This window comes from Clarias gariepinus, chromosome 22 (genome assembly GCF_024256425.1).
Source record: "Clarias gariepinus isolate MV-2021 ecotype Netherlands chromosome 22, CGAR_prim_01v2, whole genome shotgun sequence".
NCBI classification, from domain to species: domain Eukaryota; kingdom Metazoa; phylum Chordata; class Actinopteri; order Siluriformes; family Clariidae; genus Clarias; species Clarias gariepinus.
The window spans coordinates 8,520,739-8,543,458 of NC_071121.1; the positions used below are offsets into that span (position 1 = coordinate 8,520,739).

At 36.8% G+C, this 22,720-nt stretch overlaps 2 protein-coding genes across 2 annotated transcripts; one reads left to right on the forward strand and one right to left on the reverse strand.

Annotated features, from left to right (window-relative positions):
- Window positions 1-2,825: 2,825 nt before the first annotated feature.
- On the reverse strand, window positions 2,826-10,792 carry slc25a33 (solute carrier family 25 member 33). The gene is made up of 7 exons (XM_053483343.1): window positions 10,572-10,792; window positions 7,270-7,443; window positions 5,345-5,422; window positions 4,621-4,721; window positions 4,219-4,285; window positions 3,369-3,649; window positions 2,826-3,090 (listed from the first exon to the last, which is right to left on the reverse strand). The coding sequence occupies exons 1-7, from the start codon at window positions 10,610-10,612 to the stop codon at window positions 2,888-2,890; spliced, it is 945 nt and encodes a 314-aa protein (XP_053339318.1). The 5' UTR covers window positions 10,613-10,792; the 3' UTR covers window positions 2,826-2,887.
- A 6,828-nt stretch (window positions 10,793-17,620) lies between these two features.
- aurkaip1 (aurora kinase A interacting protein 1) lies at window positions 17,621-22,408 on the forward strand. Its single transcript, XM_053482715.1, has 4 exons — window positions 17,621-17,756; window positions 18,107-18,205; window positions 18,293-18,756; window positions 22,158-22,408. The coding sequence occupies exons 2-4, from the start codon at window positions 18,154-18,156 to the stop codon at window positions 22,269-22,271; spliced, it is 630 nt and encodes a 209-aa protein (XP_053338690.1). The 5' UTR covers window positions 17,621-17,756; window positions 18,107-18,153; the 3' UTR covers window positions 22,272-22,408.
- Window positions 22,409-22,720: the final 312 nt, after the last annotated feature.

The window sequence follows — 22,720 nt, forward strand, 5'->3', positions numbered from 1 at the left end:
ACGGGGACCTGGAGCCTATTCCAGGAGGCTTAGGGCACGAGGCAGGGTACACCCTGGACAGGATGCCAATCCATTGCAGGGGACACACACACTCACACACTACGCCAATTAGCCAAACCTGCATACTGTATCTTTGGACTGTGGAAGAAAACCGGAGTACCTGGAGGAAACCCACTTAGCACGGTGAGAACATGCAAACTCCATGCACACAGAGATGGGAATCGAGGCTGGCCGAGAATCAAACCAGGCCCTGGAGGTGCAAGGTGACAGCTTATCGTGTATACAGGGTCGTGGGAGGCCTGGGGCCTATCCCAGGGGACTCTGACCACTAGGTGGGGTACACCCTGACCAGGGTGCCAGTCAATTGCAGGGCAAACAAGGACACACTCACTCACATCAAGCACAGTTAGAACACGCAAACTCTATGCACACAGACCTGAAGGCAAGAATCAAACCCCAACCCTGGGGATGTAAGACCACTATGCCACCGTGCAGCTTAGCGGTTAGCACTGTCACCTTGCACTTCTAGGGTCCAGATTCGATTCATGTCTTGGGACTGCATGCAGGGAGTTTTCCCTGTGCTTGATGGGTTAACTCCCACATTTCAAAGACATGCAGATTAGGCTATTTGGCATTCCCAGATTGCTCACAGTGTTTGACAGTGTGTGCGCGCCCTGTCCGGGGGATACCCCCCCTCATCCCCCAAATCTGGGATAGAATCCAGGCACACTGTGACCCTGAATACAGGATAAAGCAGTATAGACAGTGAGTGAATGAGTAATTCATGCCTATTGTGAACTGAGCTGTGATGCTGTTATTTTTCAAAACTGGGTCCTTAGCAAAAAGTTTCAGAAACACTATTCAATACTATATGGCCAAAAGTATGTGAGCACCTGACTATCACAGCCACATATAGTTCTCTTTTGAAACTGCTGCAACAAATTTAAAAGCGCATCTTTGAATGTTGTCGCATTCTATTCCCCTACACTAAAATTAAGTAGAGCAAACCAGTTCTGGTATGAAAATACTCTTGTGCATTTTCTGGTATGAAAATACTCTTGTGCTTCATTAAGACATGGGTTGTCAAGACTGGTGCATAAGAAAATGACCTTAACTTAGCTGAACTCTTTTGAAATAACCCAGACCTTTCATTGCACCCCAAACCTCCTCACCCTGCACTAAGGCTTCTGTGGGCAAATTATCAGTCATGCTCCAGAATCTTGAGTAAAGAAGGAATAATAAGTAAAAGCCTATTACAGAGGGACTAAAAGTGGAACAGGATGTTTAAGAGGTAAATAAGGGTGGTGGCCAGATGTGCACAAACTATTGTCCATATAGTATACTATAGGTGCCTAGACAGCTCCAGATTCCATTTTTCAGTTAACGAAAACATGCTGTGATTTACCCCCAAGCGTTAATGAGAGTGTTTTCCACAGCACCATGTGTGGAACCGGTGGTTCATCAATGTTGAATGTTTTTTTTTTTTTTTTTTTTAGAAAAGCTGCAGATACACCACTAATCCAACCTTTTCCCTCTTTGATTGACATTCATATACAGCACAAGTCATTTTATAATGCAGTATCCAACTAAAACATTAAATGCTTAACTGTGCACTTGAACCCTTTTATGGGTGTACAGTAGTTGGTCTAAGTAAGAAGTGCCTGGCTCCGGTCACACACTATACAAATTTCTAGACTCTACATGAAATTTATTTGGTCTATTAACCAAGGGAAAAAATTTTATTTGACACTCCTAACCTTAACATAAAATAATACTAAAAGAATGAATGCATTAGTTTAAATTAGCTACATTTTCAAAGGATGACCTTTGTATAGGGAATTAAACATGCAATGTGATGATTTGTTAGAGATGCATCATGTCCTCAGTATAATTTTTAAATGAAAAAATTAAGATACAGGCACAGTCTGGCATGCACATGTTCACTATAAATGATTAATATTACTCATAATATTAAATCATCCATCATCTAGCCACTTCTTACAAAGTTCATGCATTTATAATTAATGCAAAATATTGTTTAAAAACAAACAAAAAAAAACAAAACGTTGCCATCTTTGCAGTTTCCACCCATTTATAGAGATGACTTTATGTAGATAACCGTATTAAGTCCCTGTACTTGTCAAGAAAAAAATATTTTTATAGCTTTCTTAGAAAGCTATAAAATATATGTTGATGCAGGCTCAACATAAATTGAGAACACACTTAAAAGGAAAAGTTTTTCTGTTCAGCATTCGTTTTATTGAACCACTGCTTATGTATTTCCTTTAACTGTAAAACCTACCTACACAAACAGATATTAACAAGCAAGATCACTACATGAATATGAGCAAATCTAGTGCAACATCACATTTATACAGTATGTGCCAAAGAGCTCTCCTTCATATAATCATCATACCAGCTTCCTTCCTATTCAGAACAACAAGATCCCATGGAGAGATCAGCTTCAGCACCTTTGAATAGGCACCATAGTAGACTGGACAGAACCATGACTGAAATTAAAAACTTCAACTAAAAAATTAAATAAGAATAATTTAACTTAATATCACTATGTGCTTTAGAATGACCTCTTTCTGTACAGTGATGCAATATTAACAAATGGCTCTAAAGCTTACATGTGTACCATATTAACATCTTACATACCTGAAATTAAAAAAATGTCAGTAAAGATGCAGGCTCAACATAAATTGAGAATTGTACATTTAGTAGAACATATGCATTCAAATACAAAAATAGGCTTTTTTTTAAAGTCTTTGGATTCTAACTTTAACCTGCATCCTCAAGCAAAAACAGTCTCTCACAACAGGTTTCATTTTCCCCATGTTTAATTGCAGGTCCAAAAGTCTCTTTGTGCAAGTTTTGCTGTTCTTCATTTGGAGGGCTGCCCCAACAGGTAGACGATGAGCTCATAGGTGGAAAGCACTATAGCTGTGTTTGGAATTTGCCTAATAAGCTGTGGAATGAGTCCTCTGTAAAAAGCAGCATAGCCTTCCTCCATTGCCACCAGGCGACCCGTTTGGAAAAAGTATTTATATTTGCTGCCTTCTTCTCTCAACCTCGTCCGAATAACCTCTGGGGGGGAGACAAGAGACACCAAGCATTAAATCACAGCGTAAAAAAAAGGCACTGAAAGGTTTCAAGAACAAACAAACATGCTGAATAGAGAAAGTCTGATAAAAGGAAGTACAGTTACATAAAGCACAAGGGTCACTTGCAAGTCAGCACACCATGTATCTGTTATGCATTCTTGATGTGACTCTTACACTATGTATAGACATGCACATTTTATCAGTACATGCGCATGTTAGCAGTGTTTATTATACAGACACAAATTCAAGAGAGTACTGTACCATGTGGATATGCTATGCAGGAGGCACAGCCTTTAGCAAAAGCAGCTGCTAGCATAAGGCTCAGGAAGTCAGAGGCTCTTTTTTCTCCATTGCTGTTGGTTGACACGAGTCGACTTTCTGCCATGTGTTTCTTCAGTGTCTCGTAGATAAGGAAGCAAATCATGGTCTCTGAGATTCCAGCATACGACGCAGTGAGGCCCCGGTAAAAGCCTCGTATACCTTCCGTCCTGTATACGTAGCGTGCGCACTGTAATGCGTTCATCTTCTTCTCTCCTCGTGCCCTGAAAGAACAAAGCATTTAATTAGTAAATTCTCCACAGAGCTTTCTAAATTAGGTTAAAAACCTGTAATGTAGATTTAGACTGTGTGATGTGGCCAACTGTGAAACAGGCTGCAGTTCCCAAATGACATTATATGCATTATATGTAGGTTAACTAAATTAAGTGTAGCAGCAGGGAAATATTTGCAGGAGGTTATCTTTTTTCCCCTGATTGTACAGTAGTTATGCAATGTTTCAGGGGCGTAGAGTGGGTACAACTGTTCATTACAAGACTATATTTAGAAAACGTTTCAAATATAAATGTTCTCTTGTGACCCTCAAGGCGATACTGGTGCATGTAGGCATGAATATATCTCGAGCCATTTAAGCTATGAGCGGCACACTTAGAGGGATATTTATACTGCAGCCCTTCCAGGTCACATGCTCGTTACTGCAAATATCAAATAACAGCTGGATCCTATTAACGACGTTTATGCGCTCCTCGAAAAGTGCACGTTGCACATGCACCGAGGTACATTGAGTACAGCCTGTCCTACTCTAATTTTGCAAGTGATGTGTGCATCAACATACTTCTTTTCAAGCTGCATCCTGGTTTTGACCATCCAGACAGGGTTCATCAAGGAATTTGTTACAAATGCTGGGGGAAAACAAAAAATTATGAAAACCTTCAACACACAATCACAAAATGTGCCACTCTTCACACAAATACAAGTTAATTATACGAGAACTAAATACACCTTTTTACTGTCATAGTACATGAATGAAACAGTTTATTCTACCAATCCCTAGTAAAAAAAAATAAGTCAGAGGCTACAAACTAATAAAATATAAAATGAATAGCAGACCTGTTTTACTAGAAGCACAGGATTACTTTTTATCTGTACATGTTTAAATTTAAAACTTCAAGTGTCTGCTGCATATTTGCATCATTTTTTTCTGCTAATTGTAGCTTGGCCAATAGGAGTCCCTCACCTGCAATCCCAGCTGAAGACATGTGCACTGCTCCACTGTTTGGCACAAATATGCCATTGAAGGTCTCTTTTGACTTCGAGTAGGCTGCAAAATATATTGCCCTGGGGGAAAAAAAAAACAAAAAAAAAAAAACATAATGCAACTGGAACATGCTGTCTATGTGCACTGCATTACAAACTGCACAGTTAGAGTTCATTTCATTGTAAAACTAAATGAACTGCTGTAAGCCTGCCAATTTAGACTAACAGTCTTCAGTGCTTTTAGTTTGCGGGACTGTCAGTTCTACACTGGTTCTTTCCTTTCATGCACTTCCTCTTTTGTTTTAAGAGGAGAAACAAAGCAGCTTGATTTACAATTATTCCTGAGGCCCTGTGGCTTGGTTATTAAAAAAAGGGGGGGGGGGGGGGGGGGGGCACCCTTGCCCATTTGTCTCATTGCCAATGAGTGTTTGCCTATTTAATCCAGTTTGATATTTGCAAGAGGTAAAGTTAAAGTAAAGTTTTTAAAAATCTGCAAAATGCATTACTCAATGCTATATAATACACACTATAATGCAGTATGTCCTTAAATGACCTGACAGATATATATACCTGACACGCATATATATTTTTTTATATAGCTCCAATATTAATCTTTTTTTTGTTTCCACAAACACATGAATGTTTGTGAATGAAAGTTATACTGTACCACATTAAAGGTAGTTAGAACTGGATTTACTTTTTACCTTGATGGAGCAACGCCAACCAGATTTGGACCCAGTCCTCGGAACAGTGAACTTGGCCCTTCTTTTTCCAAAATTGACCTGGTTGAGGAAAGGTTAAAAAAAGAAAAAAAGAAACAATTAACTCAAACGCTAGTTTAGCCAGATCAAATAACTGCATATTTTATATTTCTTGTTTGGTTATGATGCTAAATGCAGTAATGCTTGGATCTGTATTGCAGTTTGCTCCTTCATTCTTGATACAAACACATTTCATGCTTGAACTCATTTTCAGAATAGTTAATTATCTAGTCTTTGAGCAAACATGACCTCGGTCATCTTTGCTCTCCACATAGTCATTGTAGACCTAAGAGGTAATGTTTATTCCACATACAGGCCACCCTATGTTCCACACAATGCACAAGTATTAATCCAAGTTAATAAGCTGAAATTCTATATTGCTGAGGGCAGGTTCATGTGGCAGGATGTTTGAAAAGTGCTTCTTCAAAAACCTCTATATTTAATTAGATTGAAAATGTAATGGCTGGATAAAACCAGGAAACGGTTATTGTGAACAGGCTAAAAAGCTTTCTTAATGCCCAGTGGTTCTCTATTTTAAATGCTCTAAAAACTGTACATCTGATACAGTTCTCCAAGTGCCAATCAGGTGGACTGAGCAATACTTCAAAACTCTGCAAAGCCTTGAAATGCAAAAGTTACAATCCATATCATAACCTACAGATTAAAACCTGCCAAACCTATACTTTTTTTTTACAAAATAACAGGAATGTCAGTTTTTTATTTTAACAAACCCTTAAACAAAAAGGTGTTCACCTGGCTAAACAATGACAAACCTTGACAAAGTCCATTAAAATACCTCACACCTCATGTTCTCCATGAAGCACATTTTGCCCAGAACACTATCAAACTTTAACAGGGAACAAATAACAAGGAAGCTATTTCATAATTCCATAAAAGCACAGCCTGTTCCTTGAAATAGGCAGACCGCCACAAAACATGGGACTCCTCTATCTAGTCCTGAGCTCATAATTTTCTTTTTAGATAGATAGATAGATAGATAGATAAGACATAATGTGCTGAAAAGGAAGGTACACTCAGACCCAGACAAAACCAGCCTGGGCTGGCAACGAGTAATATGATCCATAGCAGAGAAACCATGTGACAGCACAGCTCTCTCAAAGCATTTGCCAGGTTCCCCGGGTGCAATGGCTGACCTCCCATATAAGGACACAGCCGCTCTTCGTCTTGTGCCTTGTAAGCTTTTATAGAACACTGCGACGTTCTGCCAGCTAAGCACATGAGGTTGAAATGGAGTGCTCTCTTGTCATTTACTCGAGTAAATTGTTTTATGAACCGATCTCTGATCTGTTACATAAACTGGGACTATACTAAACTGTAAATAAGATGCTCTATTAAGTGAACTAAAGAAATTACTGTATAATTATTTAGTAAAAAGCATTTATATACAAGATTCTTACAGACTTTCTAAAGGCTGGAGAGATCTTAGGCCCTTAATAAATTCCTTTACATCTTCAATGCTACACTCAGTTCAAAGCGTGGATTGTAATTTATTTTTTTGTGCAAAATAAACATACACATTTCTCTCTGATAAAGGTAGACAGTGTATAAAAATGCACAGCAACTATACAAGGTGTCAAAAGCAGGAAACAATAAGAGTAAATAAAACTACATGGCAAAAATAGATAAAAAAATTTAAGTATAACAGATGTTCACCTTCACATGTTCACCTTACACATTACAAATGCTCACAAATGCTGTAACATATGCCTGCAGAGTTTGATCAATATACTCGGACCAGCACATTTGCTCAACATAGCATAGTTGGACTTTTCTAGACAACCTGTATGTTCTCAGACCACCACATTTACGTCTACTATTGTTTGTTGTGTTACAAATCTCCTGCTTACCGTAGGACCTGCAAGACGCTAGGCGTTACTGGTCCCGGTCTAATAACGCCAGTCCCGCTGACAGTACCAAGTTGCACATGAAACACCGGTCTGAGTGTGATACCTGATGATTGTAGTCTCGTCTTTATTACCTCTAGTGGGCAGGTCACAATGGCACCCACTGTACCACCACATCTGCAAATGGACAGAATGGACAAACTATTACACACCCACTTCAAAACAAACTACTATATAAAATAGCTTTCTCAATTATAATAACGAAAAAACGTTATTGGTTATAATACTGCTTTATGCATCTTGCTACTGAAAAAGTAGGGGCTACATAGATAAATTAATTGCTTTCTAATAAAGATGCTCAAAACTTATTTATAAGTATTTCTGATTTGTCAGCGAGTCCACATTTTGGCACACATCACTAAAGGTTGCTGTTTTAAGAGTTGCACAGGTCAGGGAGAACAAACTGAAAGGTTGCAACACATTAAAAAAAAAAAAAAAGTGACGTAGGTAGTATCGATCATGAAACTACTGATCAAGACTGACCAAAAAAAATGCACAGTAATTCTATTATACAAAGCTAGAATAGAATAAAATTATTTAAAATAGAAGTAAAATTATATAAAACAATAGACCAGGAAAAAACTATTTGACGTAAAACTGAAAGGGAACTAAATTCTAGTTTACACAAACCATCAGGTTAAGCGATTTTCACAATATTTGCATCACCTCCATGCCCTAAAGTTGAAGTCAGGGCATAGTTCACCAGACTGACGTAAAGCTGGTTGACGTAAAACTAGTTGGATTAAATGAACTTTAGCCTAAGCTTAAGGCATCGTACATAGGCGTTTGCAATAGTGGCGACACATTTGCTTAGAATAAAATTACATGCAATATAAAAATACTATCTAATAATTCTAAAGCCTGATTGAGATTTTAAAATAAATATTACATAACTGTCAGGGTAAATTATAACAAGTTACAGAATTAATTTAAATTACATAAATTGTTCAAAACATGTCTTTTATCAAAGAAGATAGTGTGTGTTTATGTATGTATAGGTGACATTGTGTCATCAATATTACGCAATCACACACAAACAAACTTAAGTATATACAAAAACAGTACCCTTTAATCACCGACAGATAAAGTGATAGATCATGAAGTGGTGATAGATTTGCAAAGGACATATGGGAGACGCATTAAACACTAATCTGTCTGAGATGAACAAATTATTTCAGACTCAGTCACTTAGAAGCAACTCTGCAGAAACTCAAAGCTAAACATTTGATTTAAAATAGCTTTTTGGAAAAGCTTCAGGAGGCAGGTTAAAGCACAGACTTGTATAATAACAGCAGATTTTAGTGACATGACAACTTCCAAACACAGTGAAACATGGAAAGATGTCAAAAAAAGTACACACACGTGAAGGTAAAGAGTTGAGTCCGATATTAGCCGGCCCAGCAGGCTATAATGTACAAAGCCCTGCTTATTTTGTACTAACACTTTACTTATTTTGTCATGAACTCAATTGCAAATCAAAGTTGTACTGCATTTCATTCATGTCTTTTTTATTATTGCTTGTGCCCTGTCCAGAGTGTACCCCGCAACCCTGAATACAAGATTAAGCGGTCATGACGATGAGTGAGTGAGTGTGTATTATTGCTTGAGACTTATATGTACAGTGTACAATCACATCTACAAGCATGTCTTTGTGTTACTGTCTCTATTGCTGCTGAACATCTGGCATTTACTTTGGGATCAAAAAATTATCTACATGATAGCTACCTATTTTTTCATATATCAATCGATAAGTAATAAAAGACTGACTGACTAAAACATAACTGTTGGTTAATTCACTATATTAAAGAATATGTTTTCATGTGTACATGTTTTACTACATTTTAATCAACGACATTTTCCACATTCTCCCACTTTAAGAAAACATGCATATACAACATGTATGAAAAGAACTGTTTATATAAAAAGTGATTTATGAACTTATTATGCAAATAAAATGGGGTATAAATTACAAAAACATTTACGCTGGAACTAGAAGAGCTGATGCAAGATCATGTAACCCATAGTTACAGGTCTTGTTTTTATCAGGTAGCTCCACGGGGATTGACCTTGGATGAGTGAAGAGTAAAACTACCTTTTCATACCCAGATATTATGTGGCTGAACTGTTGACCCTCTAATCAGTATTGAATTAAGACGTAAAAAAAGCATTTTGGATGGATATGCAAGTGTGGAGAATAATCAATCATTCTACCACTGTGACACTTTAAACTGCACTGGCAACACAGCATAGATCAATGACATATGCACCTATATGAAAGCTTTGCCAGTGTGTTAGTGGGAGGTTTCAGACATCAAACTGCGCATTTAGGTTTTTCAATATGTCCGGTAGAACAAAAGGTATAATTACTTTTATAATGTGCACATTTTAACACTACTTTATTATTCATTTCTTCTGGTCATAAGAACAGACAAAAAACAATGACATGCGATCATGTGTAACTGTGGTACTTCTTCGTACATATGACCAGTTTTTACATCATATGAATTTTTTGCTTAGTCATGTTTGTATAGTTGGTTAAAATAAAATACAATTCAGTTCATCATATTGCTTATTTTATGCTGAATAATCCAGGGCCCTATGCATGTTTATAAAAATAATAAAGAAAAGAAAATGCAAACCAAAAGAAATGGCTGCATTTCGAGCTCCAAATGGATAAAACTGTTTTTAAGAGCTCCAAATAGATAGAACATAAAGAAATGTTATTATGACGACAAATGGATGTAGACGCAATAATATCCTTATTAACCACATGATTACCTAGAAATTTACAAACTGACTACTGTGGGGAAATCATCCCTATCTAATGACACAAGGTCACGTCTTTCCAGATTAATTGTACTAATAGCATCATTAGCTTTGGACTGAACCTGACAAACCCATACTTCAGACATGGCGTGAGATTAGCTAGTTAGCTAGCGTCTTCTCTGTGCTAGCGTCCTTAACCTGACTAGCGACCTAAAACCTCAATGTCATTCCCCATTCCGCTCGTTGTGAAAAAAAACGGAATGCTTTAATTATTAACAAAATATCCCTATTATCAAACTGACCTCAATTTTATCCATTAGATGGATCAATAAACTCGGTAAATTGATCCAGAAACATAACGGCGCCGGCAAACATATTAGGAAGAACGAGCCGTCCACGTTAAGTAACACACAGCACTTTCATCATGACACACACACACACACACGCACACAGAATATTAATTCATAAATTGTACTCACCCCCCGGCAAAGAGATGTAATAACGTGTCTTTCTGCGCCATCTCACACTCTCATTTTACACGGTAATTTAAAAGACGCTAAAATGCAGCAGCAGGATCGAAAACCGGCCTCAACCAGCTGAGCCGGCTACTTTATAGCGCTAGTGCGGCGTGCGCAACATCTAAGGACACCGCAGTAGCGTGACAAACACTGAGTGCACTATATAAGCGGGGTTTTTCCTCCCTATTTAGTGCGCCTATGAAGGAAATAAGAAGGCGTGTTGAAGTCAAACCATTGTGACGTCAGGAAGGTTGGGTCCGCTCGTGTCCAGCCCACGCGAAAGCTGGTGATTTGAATGGGCCAGACGGGGGTGTTGTCTATGACGTCACCAGAGATGTTCGATCTTCCGACTGCACTTGTGACAGCCTATGGTCGTGTAAATTTGTCCCTGACATTTCGAGGAACTCAATCCCGTGTCGTGTCATGTGTTGCAGCGACGAAATACAGCTTGTGGCTAGTTGTGAAATCAGCAGTGGAAATTCCACCTTTTTAATTTTATTTATTTAATTTGTATTGTATATAATAATTACATATATGTATACGTATTGTACATACATAAAGCCATATGTATGTATTTATATATAAAAATTACACGTCTATTACACTTACACATATTTTCATGCATAAGCTAATGTATATCTATCACTCACTATAAAATGCATTGTGAATAAGTTACCTCAATACACAAGTATACCACTCTCCCACTCGCTCATTTACTCATCATCTATATCACTATATCCTGTATACAGGATCATTGGAGGCCTGGAGCCCATCCCAGGAGACTTGGGGAACAAGGCAGGGTAAACCCTGGATGAGGTGCCAATTCATCTCAGAGCACACACACATACAAACTCATTCACACACTAGAGGCAATTTGGTACTGCCATTCAATCTGCATGAAAACCCACCAAGCACAGGAGGAACATGCAATCTCCATGCATACAGATCTGAGTGGGAATTGAACCCAGACCCTGGAGGTGCGAGGTGACAGTGCTAACCACTAAGCCACTTTGCCTCCCCAAGTGTGCCAATAAAATAGTTAAACATAAACATTTGTTTTGTCATATTTAATTTTTAACTCATCCAAACAAAAGGATCCACTAAGCTTGATTTTCCAGCTAGGTCTCTATTGCTTGTTATAAGATGAGTGTATGACACCATCCACAGTAATTCATCCGTTCAGAGCTAAACCTGGTAAAAAAAAAAACAGCCTATAGGGATAGGGGGTGTGAGCTGATGTTTGTGCAGGATGGGGTTGTGGTTTGAAAGCTGAGATACTTGTTGCTCTACATTCAACAACTATGAACTGATAAGTGTGTTGTCCAGGTTATTGTCGACTTGTTTACTAGTCTAAAAGGTGCAAGCTTGCCAAAATGTGCTCAAAAAAACTTTAAAGTCTTTAAATGTTTGAGATAACACTTGGGTTAAAGCAAGAGAAAGTGCCTATGGATTATGTTCTTTATTTTATGCTCTGCATGTGTAAATTTAAATTAAATTAAGTTTTTATACACAATAAATTGTTGGTGCTGATTAAATTATTTTTTTATTACACAATACCTGTTAATTAAAAGAAAACAGTTAAACTGAAATAAAATATATGATTAAACAATTCATATGGCATTCATATGCCAATGTTTGAATAATAATTTTCCAATGTATCATGGATATAAATCAGAATAATCTCTGACTAATTCCTGGTTAAACTGGTTGGAGCAATTCTGTCCTTTAACGAATAGAGTAGCTGCAAACAAATACTAAGCAACACACTTAATTGTCAAAATAAAGCCATAACACAATAGATATATTCATAATCTTTTAATACTCTAAATAAAGGCGAATGTTTATGTGGTGAATTAAGTCTTGACAGGTTATAATCAAAAAGCTTAAGAGTTAAAAGAGAAAAAGCAACTGAACACCAAGTCATTTAAAAAGAAGTTCTTCTTGCATAATAACAGAGCAGTTGCTGCTATGCTGCTACAAGAATGCTTGTTGTACTTTATGAGGTCATGTTAGGTAATAATATGTGTGTAAAAAGGTGTGTAGTTTTAATCATAAATATAATTGGAAGCAACAACTAGTGAGCCCAGGCACCCACACCATCACCACCCAGGCACATCACACAACTTGTGTGCTTTTTGAGCATATTAATGCCTCCAAAAACACAGTGCCGCTCGGGTGCACCGCACAACCTGTGTGTTTTTTGAGCATGCTAAGATCTCTAAAAAAGCCCTGAACGCTGATGTCACTGAAAAATGTTTGGGCCCTATAAATAATTCTTAGAAGAACAATAGGGCCCCTCAGCATAGTGACATCCACACGAGGCAATGTCACTATGCTGTCATAATGCTAATGTCATAGTATACAATCTCACGAGTATAAACAAGCAAACCAGCAATTGCACAATGACATGATTTTCTGCATATTATATACTACATCTCATGGGATGTTGCCTCATTGGTAGGTTTTTCACCTGCCACGCAGAAGGACCGGGTTCAATTCCAACCCAATGCCCAAAATGGGAGGGTTGTTCCAGGAAGGGCATAAAACCTGTGCCAAATTGTGTGCGGATGGTCTGCTGTGGCGACCCCTAGACGGGAGCAGCTAGAAGACTATCAAAATAAACCACATCTCATAATTCCACTAGATTTGAAAATATACAGTACACTGCACAGACAAGGTCATGTGTGGCCAGGACATGTGTGAAAATGATTACTCACGTCCAGAACCACTCCCAGAAATATGCCTGTACGATTAGGGAAAAAAAACATTCATGTGATAACCTGGTCATTGAGTTTATTCAGATCAGCAGCTGACTTTATTTATTGCCACATAACACTGCTGAGTGTAGACCTGACCAGCTGAAGCAAGTCCAGTCTATAAAACTGCCTCCAGAGGCACAGTGGGCAGTGGGCATTATGCAGGATGAATACATCTCTTCATGCACTTCCCTTCTTACTCTGTTGCACCCATAATTTGGACTAGGTTTAATATGATTTATTGAGAACTCATGACCTTTTTCCATTGCTCCAAAGTCCAGTCTTTATGCTGCCTAGCAAACTGAAGCTAAGACTCACTAACAGCCACTCAGCTGTTTAGTTTCAATCATGTGAGTTCTCATTAAATGATGTGTATTTAGGGAAATTATTTTACTTTTAATATTAAACATAGCTTTAATTTTCACTGTTGAATTATTTTACCATAAACAACTTTAACAAGTACCAGTGCAACCAGTTGTATTTCTTCTAAATGATGACTCTAGTGTAGGTTTTACAGAACTACAAAGAAAAATTTGGTTGGCAGGACTAACATCTGCCAAAGAGATAATTGCTCAGAGATGGCCCTTTCCACACACTTTATCTGTGCGACACTTCTTATTTCAGTTTCGTGATATAGTAAGGTTAGAACTTTCAACAGCCAGAATATATAAAGCTAGAGCCCCAACTATTGAGGCATGGAAAGCTTTGCAGATGACTTAACAGAAAAACTTTAAGATGGTAGATGGATAATGGAAAATTTAAAATTGTAAACCTCTGATGATTTATGTTACTCTACTTATCCTAAATCTGTTATATTGCACATACAATATCTGTACCTGTATTCAGGTATTTTTCTACTTATTATTATTATTATTATTATTATTAGATTTATTTCACACATTTTTAAAACTGTTTCATTATTTTTTTGTGATTTTTACCCATATAAATACATGCGAATACATGATTAAAGTTAGATTATTACACAATCACCATAATCAGCAATCATACATTTTGGGAAAGAAGTAGATTTATTTTTTTTTGCTACTTAAAATTTCACTTTTATGGTTTTCTTTTGATTTCATACTGTATATGTTTTTGCACAGTTTTTCACATGATCACATATTACTCACATAACCATTTGTAACAAAACCACATGAAAGTGATTTCTACAAAAGGGGAATAAATTCTAGTTTACTAATTATTTTTTGGGCTGGAGCAATACCTTATGTAACACAGATTTAGATAGTCATTAAGTTGGGCTTTATTTTGTGATAATATTCAACTGTAGATGTAATGATCATCTACATGATCCTTTTCTAATTTAGCTGTAACCAGGCAGGAAGGCAGTTGTTATCGCACCTTTGTTGTGTCATTTGTAAGAGGTGATAGACTGTTGGCTGTTTTAGGATCCAGGGGTCAATGGGCCTATATTGTGATTCAAGTGAGCCGTTATAATCCCTTTTACCTCTCTGATGGCCCAGTCAAATTCAAATGTAAATTTTATTTGTCACAGTCCAGGTTTAACTTGGCCTTTTTTTTGCATATCTTATGGTGTTCAGATTTCAGTGTGCTACTTAAGCTTTTAAGTTTTATTTGAATTTTTCTTGGCTGACCTATAAATATAATAAAATACACTGTACAATTTTTCCATAACTAGACATATAGGTACTTATTAATGTGTGGATTAAAACACATCCTATGCATTCCACTTCATGCATTTAAATATTTCTCAGGCAAGCATTGCACTTCTTTTATGAGTACTGCTTTCTGTGACAGTACTTTGCAAAGCTGTTTAGCATCTCCTGATATTTGTAGACCTATTACATAATCTGTTAACTAGCCCAGCAGCTGTTTATTCATTAGTTTAATTATTAATTTGAGTTTGTACTATATCCTTATTGTAATGAACATGTCAATAATATGGCAAGTAAAAGAGCAATTCCAAAGTGACTTTGAAATTGAAAAAAAAATTGAATTAATAGAAAATTTAAAGAAAGTAAAAAAGAGAAAAAAAGAGAGAAAGAAAGGAAGAAAGAAAGAAAGAAAAAATGAAAAAATGTGGAAACTATTTTAAAAACATGCTTCAACCTTTTCATTTCTAGACACTAGGCATGTGGTTCAGGATACATTAGGCCGCACATATATACTGTATTGTATAATGAAGCCATAATAAAGGGAATAAATGTCTATTAGAGAAATAAAATAAGAACTTTTTAAGAAAATTAGGACTTCTTGAATAAATATAGTAAATGTTTTGTTTATTTTCATTGTCTCAAAACAATCTTTCTTGTATAGTGAATTTAATTTCTCATTTTATTTAATTTATGTGAGTTTTATAAAAGTACTCAGTTGGACTACATTTGTTCTAAATATCTATTACTAACTATATTAGCCTGGTAATAATTAAAATAAATTATATACAGGATCAGACTGTTCATCATCCCAACACTAAGTATGTTTATATGTTCATGTGCTAAGCATTCTAAATAAGTTGATTATAGCAGGTGACTTTTTTATTCACAGATATAAACACAAATAAATCAGCTGAGGTTCATCATTCTAAATGTTCGTTAAGGGTAATGTATCCCGATGGATAGAAGTGTCATAGTCAACTGTTTGTTGTACAGTACGTTCATTATGGGAACAAAAACACATTCTGATCACTGGAATTGTCACTGTTAGGTAATAAGGACAATTATCAAATATCCAAAATAAAATGTCAAGTACATATGTGGTTAAATACATAATATACATATGAACATTTAACAAATTTGAAAAGAAATAAATTTAAATAAAAACTAAATTCAATCAAACTACTACATCTTCACACTGTTTTAGTAGATTGAGAATGTCTTTGTAAATTGAGCAACCTGCACAAAAAAACTTTTTCTCCATTTCTGGACAACCAACCCACAGATAATGTAACCATCTTTCACAGGAATCAAGACAAGTAAAAATATATTAACATAAGCAGGTATAATAAGCACAAGAGTTGTATCTCAAATATCTTGTACAATGATCTACTGAATGCTGTAGCATTATCACTTTGCTTAATCTGCTTTTAGAAACATTACTTAGGAAATCTAATCATATCCACCAAATGCTTTTTGTCTGAACTTAGGGCGTGTCTCTCTTTCTCTTTCTCTCTCGCCGGCTTCTTAGGGAGACAGAGGCTGGGTCTTTGCCTCTCTCTCTCTTGAGCACGCTTTTTTCTTTGTCTTGTTTTGTCTTGTCCTTGGCCCTGATACCTTACCGGTGCTACCTAATGATAACATAAAGTGTGGAGGGCCCTAAGGACCCTTAAATAGACACGCAGCCAGGTGTGGTGTATCCAAGCTGATTGCCTTGTGGCGGCGTTGCCTGCCGTGGACATGTAAAAGCTTTTTCTTGATGGCTAACAGAGGATGCTCTGAAAAAGAAAAAATACCCAGTTAGCGGCAGTTCTTTGGGTAAAAATGCCTAATTGATGCCAGCAGTCAGAGGTGAATGGCCAGACTGGTTCGAGCTGATAGAAGGGATTCATCCCACCTTGCATAAATAGTTCAGGCTGGTGGTGGTGTTGTAATGGTGTGCGGGACATTTTCTTGGGCCACTTAGTACCAACTGAGCATTGTTTCAATGAAACAGCTTATTAATTATAGTTGCTGACCATGTCCATCCCTTAATGACCCCAGTGTACCCATCATCTGTCATAAAGCTAAAATGATCTCAAACTGATTTGTTAAACACGGCAATAGGTTCACTGTAATCAAATGTCTTCCACACCTAACAATATTTAAACCCTAAGAATATTTTGGTGACCATGGAGTTGTAAGGCAGCAAGTTTAGCGCTGTACCACATTACCAATTATATACAGTACATGTGGAAATTTATTTACATAGAACGCAGAGTGGGAACAGTATCTGATGGTGACAATTCTATACATCTGGAAATTTTTCCCTTGCTATAATGAACATACTTAGAAGGATGAAACTCAGCTAATTCATCTGTAGTGTGGAAACAAATCAGTAGCAACAGTCTGATAGGTGGTGTGGGAACCTCTTTACTTAAAAACTGTCAGATACTATTTCACTTAAAACAAGTGAAATAGTATCTGACAGTATCCAAAGTGAAGCAAAAAAAAAAGATGTATACAAGAAATATTAAAAACGGTAACAATGTCAATTTTAGCCTTTAACTACGCTTTGTAGAATCTCAGTGGAACGCGCATAACCTCTCGTGGGCGAGCCCTGATCTGAATGCCGTTTTCACGTGGGTGGAGCTAAGAAAACTATGGGGGAACCAACTTCAACAAAACATCGGAACTAATGACAGGGTGATCGCAAACACTGGGGAAGGATCGAGCGGGCGGACCGGAAGTTCACGGTCACATTGAAGCGGTGCATTGAAGTAAGTCCTTATTTTAATAATCATCTACGACTCAGTCAAAGTAATTAAATTCATGCCAGGTTATTTTAGCGTATGCAGAAACGTATATCGGTCTGTATTTGAAATCTGCGCTTTGTTATTATTTGTAAGTGGCTAAGCTAACTGGCTGCCTGGAAGTAAGGGAGAAGCTCATGTTAGAAAAACTGTAAAAATTATTCTATTATTTTTTTAGGATATGTTACAGCACTTGTATATTTATGAGTTTCTAAAACGTTCAAACGAATAACCTAATAACGAGATCTCAAATTATTTCTTGTATACAGCATGTTGCCCTATAATGTATACATTTATTTTTTAATTGCTATTTAAAGGAGAACTCATGGTACACATGCGAGTGCACCAGCAGTAGGATCTAGTCATGATTGTCTCAAGAGTAATTCCTCGGCTAAATGTGATCTTCAGATTGTCTGGTAAGTATGGTTAATCATCATCATCATCATTATTATTATTATTATTATTATTGTTATTTTGCCTGTCTAACCTTCTTTTCCTGTCAGGTTTACATCAATACCAGAGCAAGTCTTTACACAATGCAGTGCAACACTGGCGTTCTTCCAGCTTTATTACAAATAATACACAAAAATACTCCACGTCAGCCAATGACAACACTCAGCCCCTTAAACCTTGGACAGTTCTTGAGCCTGAATTAGAGGAATTCCTTGTTCCCCGAAAACTCTCCGTTACGCCTTTAGAGAGCTGGCTTTCACTGCGGTATTCACTACCGCCGCTTCTCGAGGCTCCTGTCCCTTTGGAGGAAGGCGAGTTGATTGAGGAGGCTGTGGTGTTGCCTCCTTCAGCTGTTCCTGTACTGGAGGATGGCGAGAGTTCAACACCACTGAGCTGTAAGAATGTGCTGGAGATCCGGCGTAGGAAGATGAACAGACACAAATATAAGAAGCTGATGAAACGAACCAAGTTTCTGAGGAGGCGGGTTCTGGAGCGCAGACAGAAAAGAAAGCAGGTCAGTCATTAAAAAAAAAATAAAGAAATAAATATTACAGTGTTTGTCACACTTAAATGATTGAGATCATCATCAAACAAATTGTAATATTCAAGAAAAATAACCTGAGTAATTAAAAAAAAGGCAGTTGTCAAATTGTGTTTTCATTTATGTAGGAAAAAAAGATGTCCAAACCTACCTGGCTCTAGGTAAAAAGTAACTGCTCCATCCTCGACGGCAACAACTACAATCTAGCATTTGCGATAGCTGTCAGTGAGTCTTTCATATCACTGTGGAAGAATTTTGGCTCAATATTCATTGCAGAATTGTTTTAATTCAGCCACATTTGAAGGTTTAACCTGCTCATTTAAAAACTTCATTTCGCATTTACTTGGGTTACCATTGTGTAATATAAAAATTAGTTTGATGATCTTAATCATTTAAGTGTTACAAATATGCAAAAATTAATAAATAAATAAAATTCAGGAAGGGGCAAATACTTTTTTACAGCACTGTATGTAGATGTGATCACAAAATAAACCTTTTGATGTGGTTGATTAAAGGTTGATTAACCTTTTGTTTGGTTAATTACATAGCAATTTTCTTCCTTAATTTTCAAAAAATGTGTTTAAGCAGATTTAAGGACCTCTTAGGGAATCACTCATTCTCTGTTAAATAACTTAATAACTTTAATAACTAAAAAGTAAAAGAAGTCCAAAAGAAGTCACAGATATGCATTTTTTTTTTAATTAATCCATCATATTAATCCAAGGTTTAAACAACTTTAATTATAAATTGTGTAATATACTGTAAATATGATTTTGAATAAGCATTAGAGATATTGGTGGTGGTGGTGGTGGTGGATCCGTCTACGTGCCGCTGGGCACTTTGGGCGCTGGATATACAGTATATCTATTGTTTCTGTGGCAGGGTTTTTACAGGGTCGGGTTGTCAGCTTTACGCCTGATTGTATGTGAGCATTGGGGGGCTCGAGAGATATTAGTACCAAATGTGAATAAAATTTTTTTTTTAATAAGTCTTTTTTTTTATTTAAAATAATTATAAAATATTAACAACACATAACCAGTATTTAGTCAGTTTGTAATTATAAAACAATAATAATAAGACAGGAGGCAGAGTTGGAGGTAGCAGAGCTGAAGATGTTAAGGTTCTCCTTTGGAGTAACAAGGATGGATAGGATTAAAAATGAGTTCATCAGAGGGACAACCCATGTTACATGTTTTGGAGATAAAGTCAGAGAGGCCAGATTGAGGTGGTTTGAACAAGTTCAGAGGAGAGATGGTGAATATATCGGTAGAAGGATGCTGAGGTTTGAACTGCCAGGCTGGAGGTCTAGAAGAAGACCAAAGAGGAGATTTATGGATGCAGTGAGAGAGGACATGTAGTTGGTTGGTGTGAGAGAAGAGGATGCAGAGGATCGGGTTAGATGGAGGCAGATGATTCGCTGTGGCGACCCTTGAAAGGGAACAGCCGAAAGACAAAGAAGAAAAAAAGAACAATAATAATTAGGCAAACACAATTCAGCCTATTTCAGCCCATCAATTGTTTTTTTCTTTTCACGACCCCAGGAATGAAACAAGAACCTGTCCATGAAACAAGTCGAATTTAATGAATACTTTATTCATGAAAAAAAATACATATATATATATATATATATATATATATATATATATATATATATATATTAATATATATATTAGTGTATATAAAACCTAAACAGATTTCTGTAACATTTTAAATAAAAATTTTACTGATCTTAATGCACATTTGTTGCACGTGGGGTTGCTGCAGTGTGCTATTGAGACACTAGAGGGCGCACAAAAGCAATCATTAATAACGGTAATAGGAGCCAAAGGGCAAAAAAAAGTGTTGGTACTTAATAATCCGTTAGATTTATTATATTTTAGAAAAAATATATATATACTAGATTTAAAAGATGTTGAATTCTAATCTGTTGGTGTCAATAAGTATCATTTAAATAAAGCATGCTTGAGAAAAAAAAAAGAATGCTTGGAAATTATTATGATTATTTAATTTACATAGCTGTGGCTGCCTTAAGGCCAAAATGACACTGCACTCCCCAAAGGTGTGAGGGAGTGCACTGAGTATGCAAACTTGAGTATGAGAGCGTGAGTTAGCAAACCTGTGTGCATGGGTGTGTGCTTTTGGGAGTTCCTTACATCTTTATTCAGTATCTCTTAAAATGCTGGCTTCAACACTGTATCCTAAAACTATTGTGCCTAAAATTTATCCCAAGAGTTATCCCAAGAGGGGTGTTCAAGTCAAACTGGGACTTGTGATTACATTTACATTTACATTTAGGCATTTGGCAGACGCTCTTATCCAGAGCGACTTACATTTTTTATCTTATTACACATCTGAGCAGTTGAGGGTTAAGGGCCTTGCTCAAGGGCCCAACAGTGGCAACTTGGTGGTTGTGGGGTTTGAACCTGGGATCCTCCGAACCGTAGTCCAATGCCTTAACCACTGAGCTACCCCTGGCCCCTGATTAAATTTCTCATGAATGAAGGTGTAACACCGATTGACATTTACAGAATGTACAGGTGTACTTGAACTTCAAGCACAGTACAATGTTTAAATGGTTTGGAGCGAGCTCAGGATTGTACAGGGGATGTTGCAACGACTCCCAACCGAGTTTCACAGTAAAATATTTGAATAATGCAAACGTTTTTAAGAAGGCTGTATGACAATCTTGGCCGAGGTGGCTCAGAACCCAATGCAATAATTCCTGTCAACATTCAGCAAGTGGAACACCTGATCCTAGAAAATCAACGGAAAACTTGTCACCAACTTGCAGAAGAGATGCATCTGTCTGTGGGAACTGTGGGAACATTTCAGGAATTCAGCAGGGAGTTATTGCCACATCCTCCATACACTCTTGACCTCGCTCCAAGCCATTTCCACATGTTTGAGCCATGAAAGAAGTTCTCTGGAGGCCATGATTTTAGACATGAAGCAGGCTGAGAAATCTCTATACCTTGATGGTATCCAAGCACAAGAGAAATGCTGGGATAAGTGTGTTAGTGTAGAAGGGTATTATACAGCGAGGAATAAAGTTTTTACTATCATAACTGTGCTCTGTTAATCTGCACAATAAAAATTCCTGGTTAGACTTGAACACCTCTTGTATGTACATACATAATACTCTTATCTCTTAAAATGTCTGACTGCATGTTCAAATATTCTGAGAAAAGGAATAACATTTTTAGTGATAAGACACATGTTCATTTCTTTACCTGTTTAGTTATTAAGGTATTTAATTATCGGCTTTATTGAAGTCTTGTGTTCCACAAAACGATTAAATTTAAAGCAATTTATTAAATGCCAAATGCAGTAAATGTTCATGAGCTTTCTGACTGCTTGCTGTTTGTCATGTCCAGATTAAATTTGAGAGGGACCTTGTGAGAATCTGGAAGCGAGCAGGACTAAGAAAAGCCCCTGAGGGATGGACCACACCGAAAATCTTCGTCAGGCATCAAGTAAAGCGTCGCTGATTGTTTTCTGAGTAAAACAAAAACTGTAAAATAATATATTTGTTTAGAGCTGGTGTTGCTTTTTGGATCATCTACTTGTCATTTCTACATCATGGAGGAAACACGTGACCTGCCTTCTCTATTACAGAAATAAACAACTTTTACCACCTGAAGAAAGTGCCTTATTTCTTGATATATTTATTCACTTAACCACCACTAGAGGGCATCGGAGCACTTTTTTTTTAAACAAAAGTTTATTTATTTTTACAAAAACAAGTTTACCTGAAACTTTTACTTTAAAGTATACCAACATGTACACCTACATTTTTGTAGTCTTTAGTCTAAACCTCCTAACTTTAAATTATTTGGTACATTTCCAGAAGATAATATTGCATTAAGACGCATGAATACAAAGAACCCGAGGCCTGAGGTGAACTCACTGAAAAAGTAAAGAAAATCACAAAAATGGA

What these genes read in the sequence shown, in the direction of transcription:
- aurkaip1 (XM_053482715.1), top strand. Translation starts at nt 18,154, where the DNA reads ATGATTGTCTCAAGAGTAATTCCTCGGCTAAATGTGATCTTCAGATTG. An exon ending in TGTGATCTTCAGATTGTCTG is followed by an intron (nt 18,206 to 18,292) that starts GTAAGTATGGTT and finishes TTTTCCTGTCAG; the next exon opens with GTTTACATCAATACCAGAGC. An exon ending in GCAGACAGAAAAGAAAGCAG is followed by an intron (nt 18,757 to 22,157) that starts GTCAGTCATTAA and finishes TGTCATGTCCAG; the next exon opens with ATTAAATTTGAGAGGGACCT.
- slc25a33 (XM_053483343.1), bottom strand. Translation starts at nt 10,612, where the DNA reads ATGGCGCAGAAAGACACGTTATTACATCTCTTTGCCGGGGG. An exon ending in AGCGTCTTGCAGGTCCTACG is followed by an intron (nt 5,423 to 7,269) that starts GTAAGCAGGAGA and finishes TTCCTCAACCAG; the next exon opens with GTCAATTTTGGAAAAAGAAG. An exon ending in GTTGGCGTTGCTCCATCAAG is followed by an intron (nt 4,722 to 5,344) that starts GTAAAAAGTAAA and finishes TTTTTCCCCCAG; the next exon opens with GGCAATATATTTTGCAGCCT.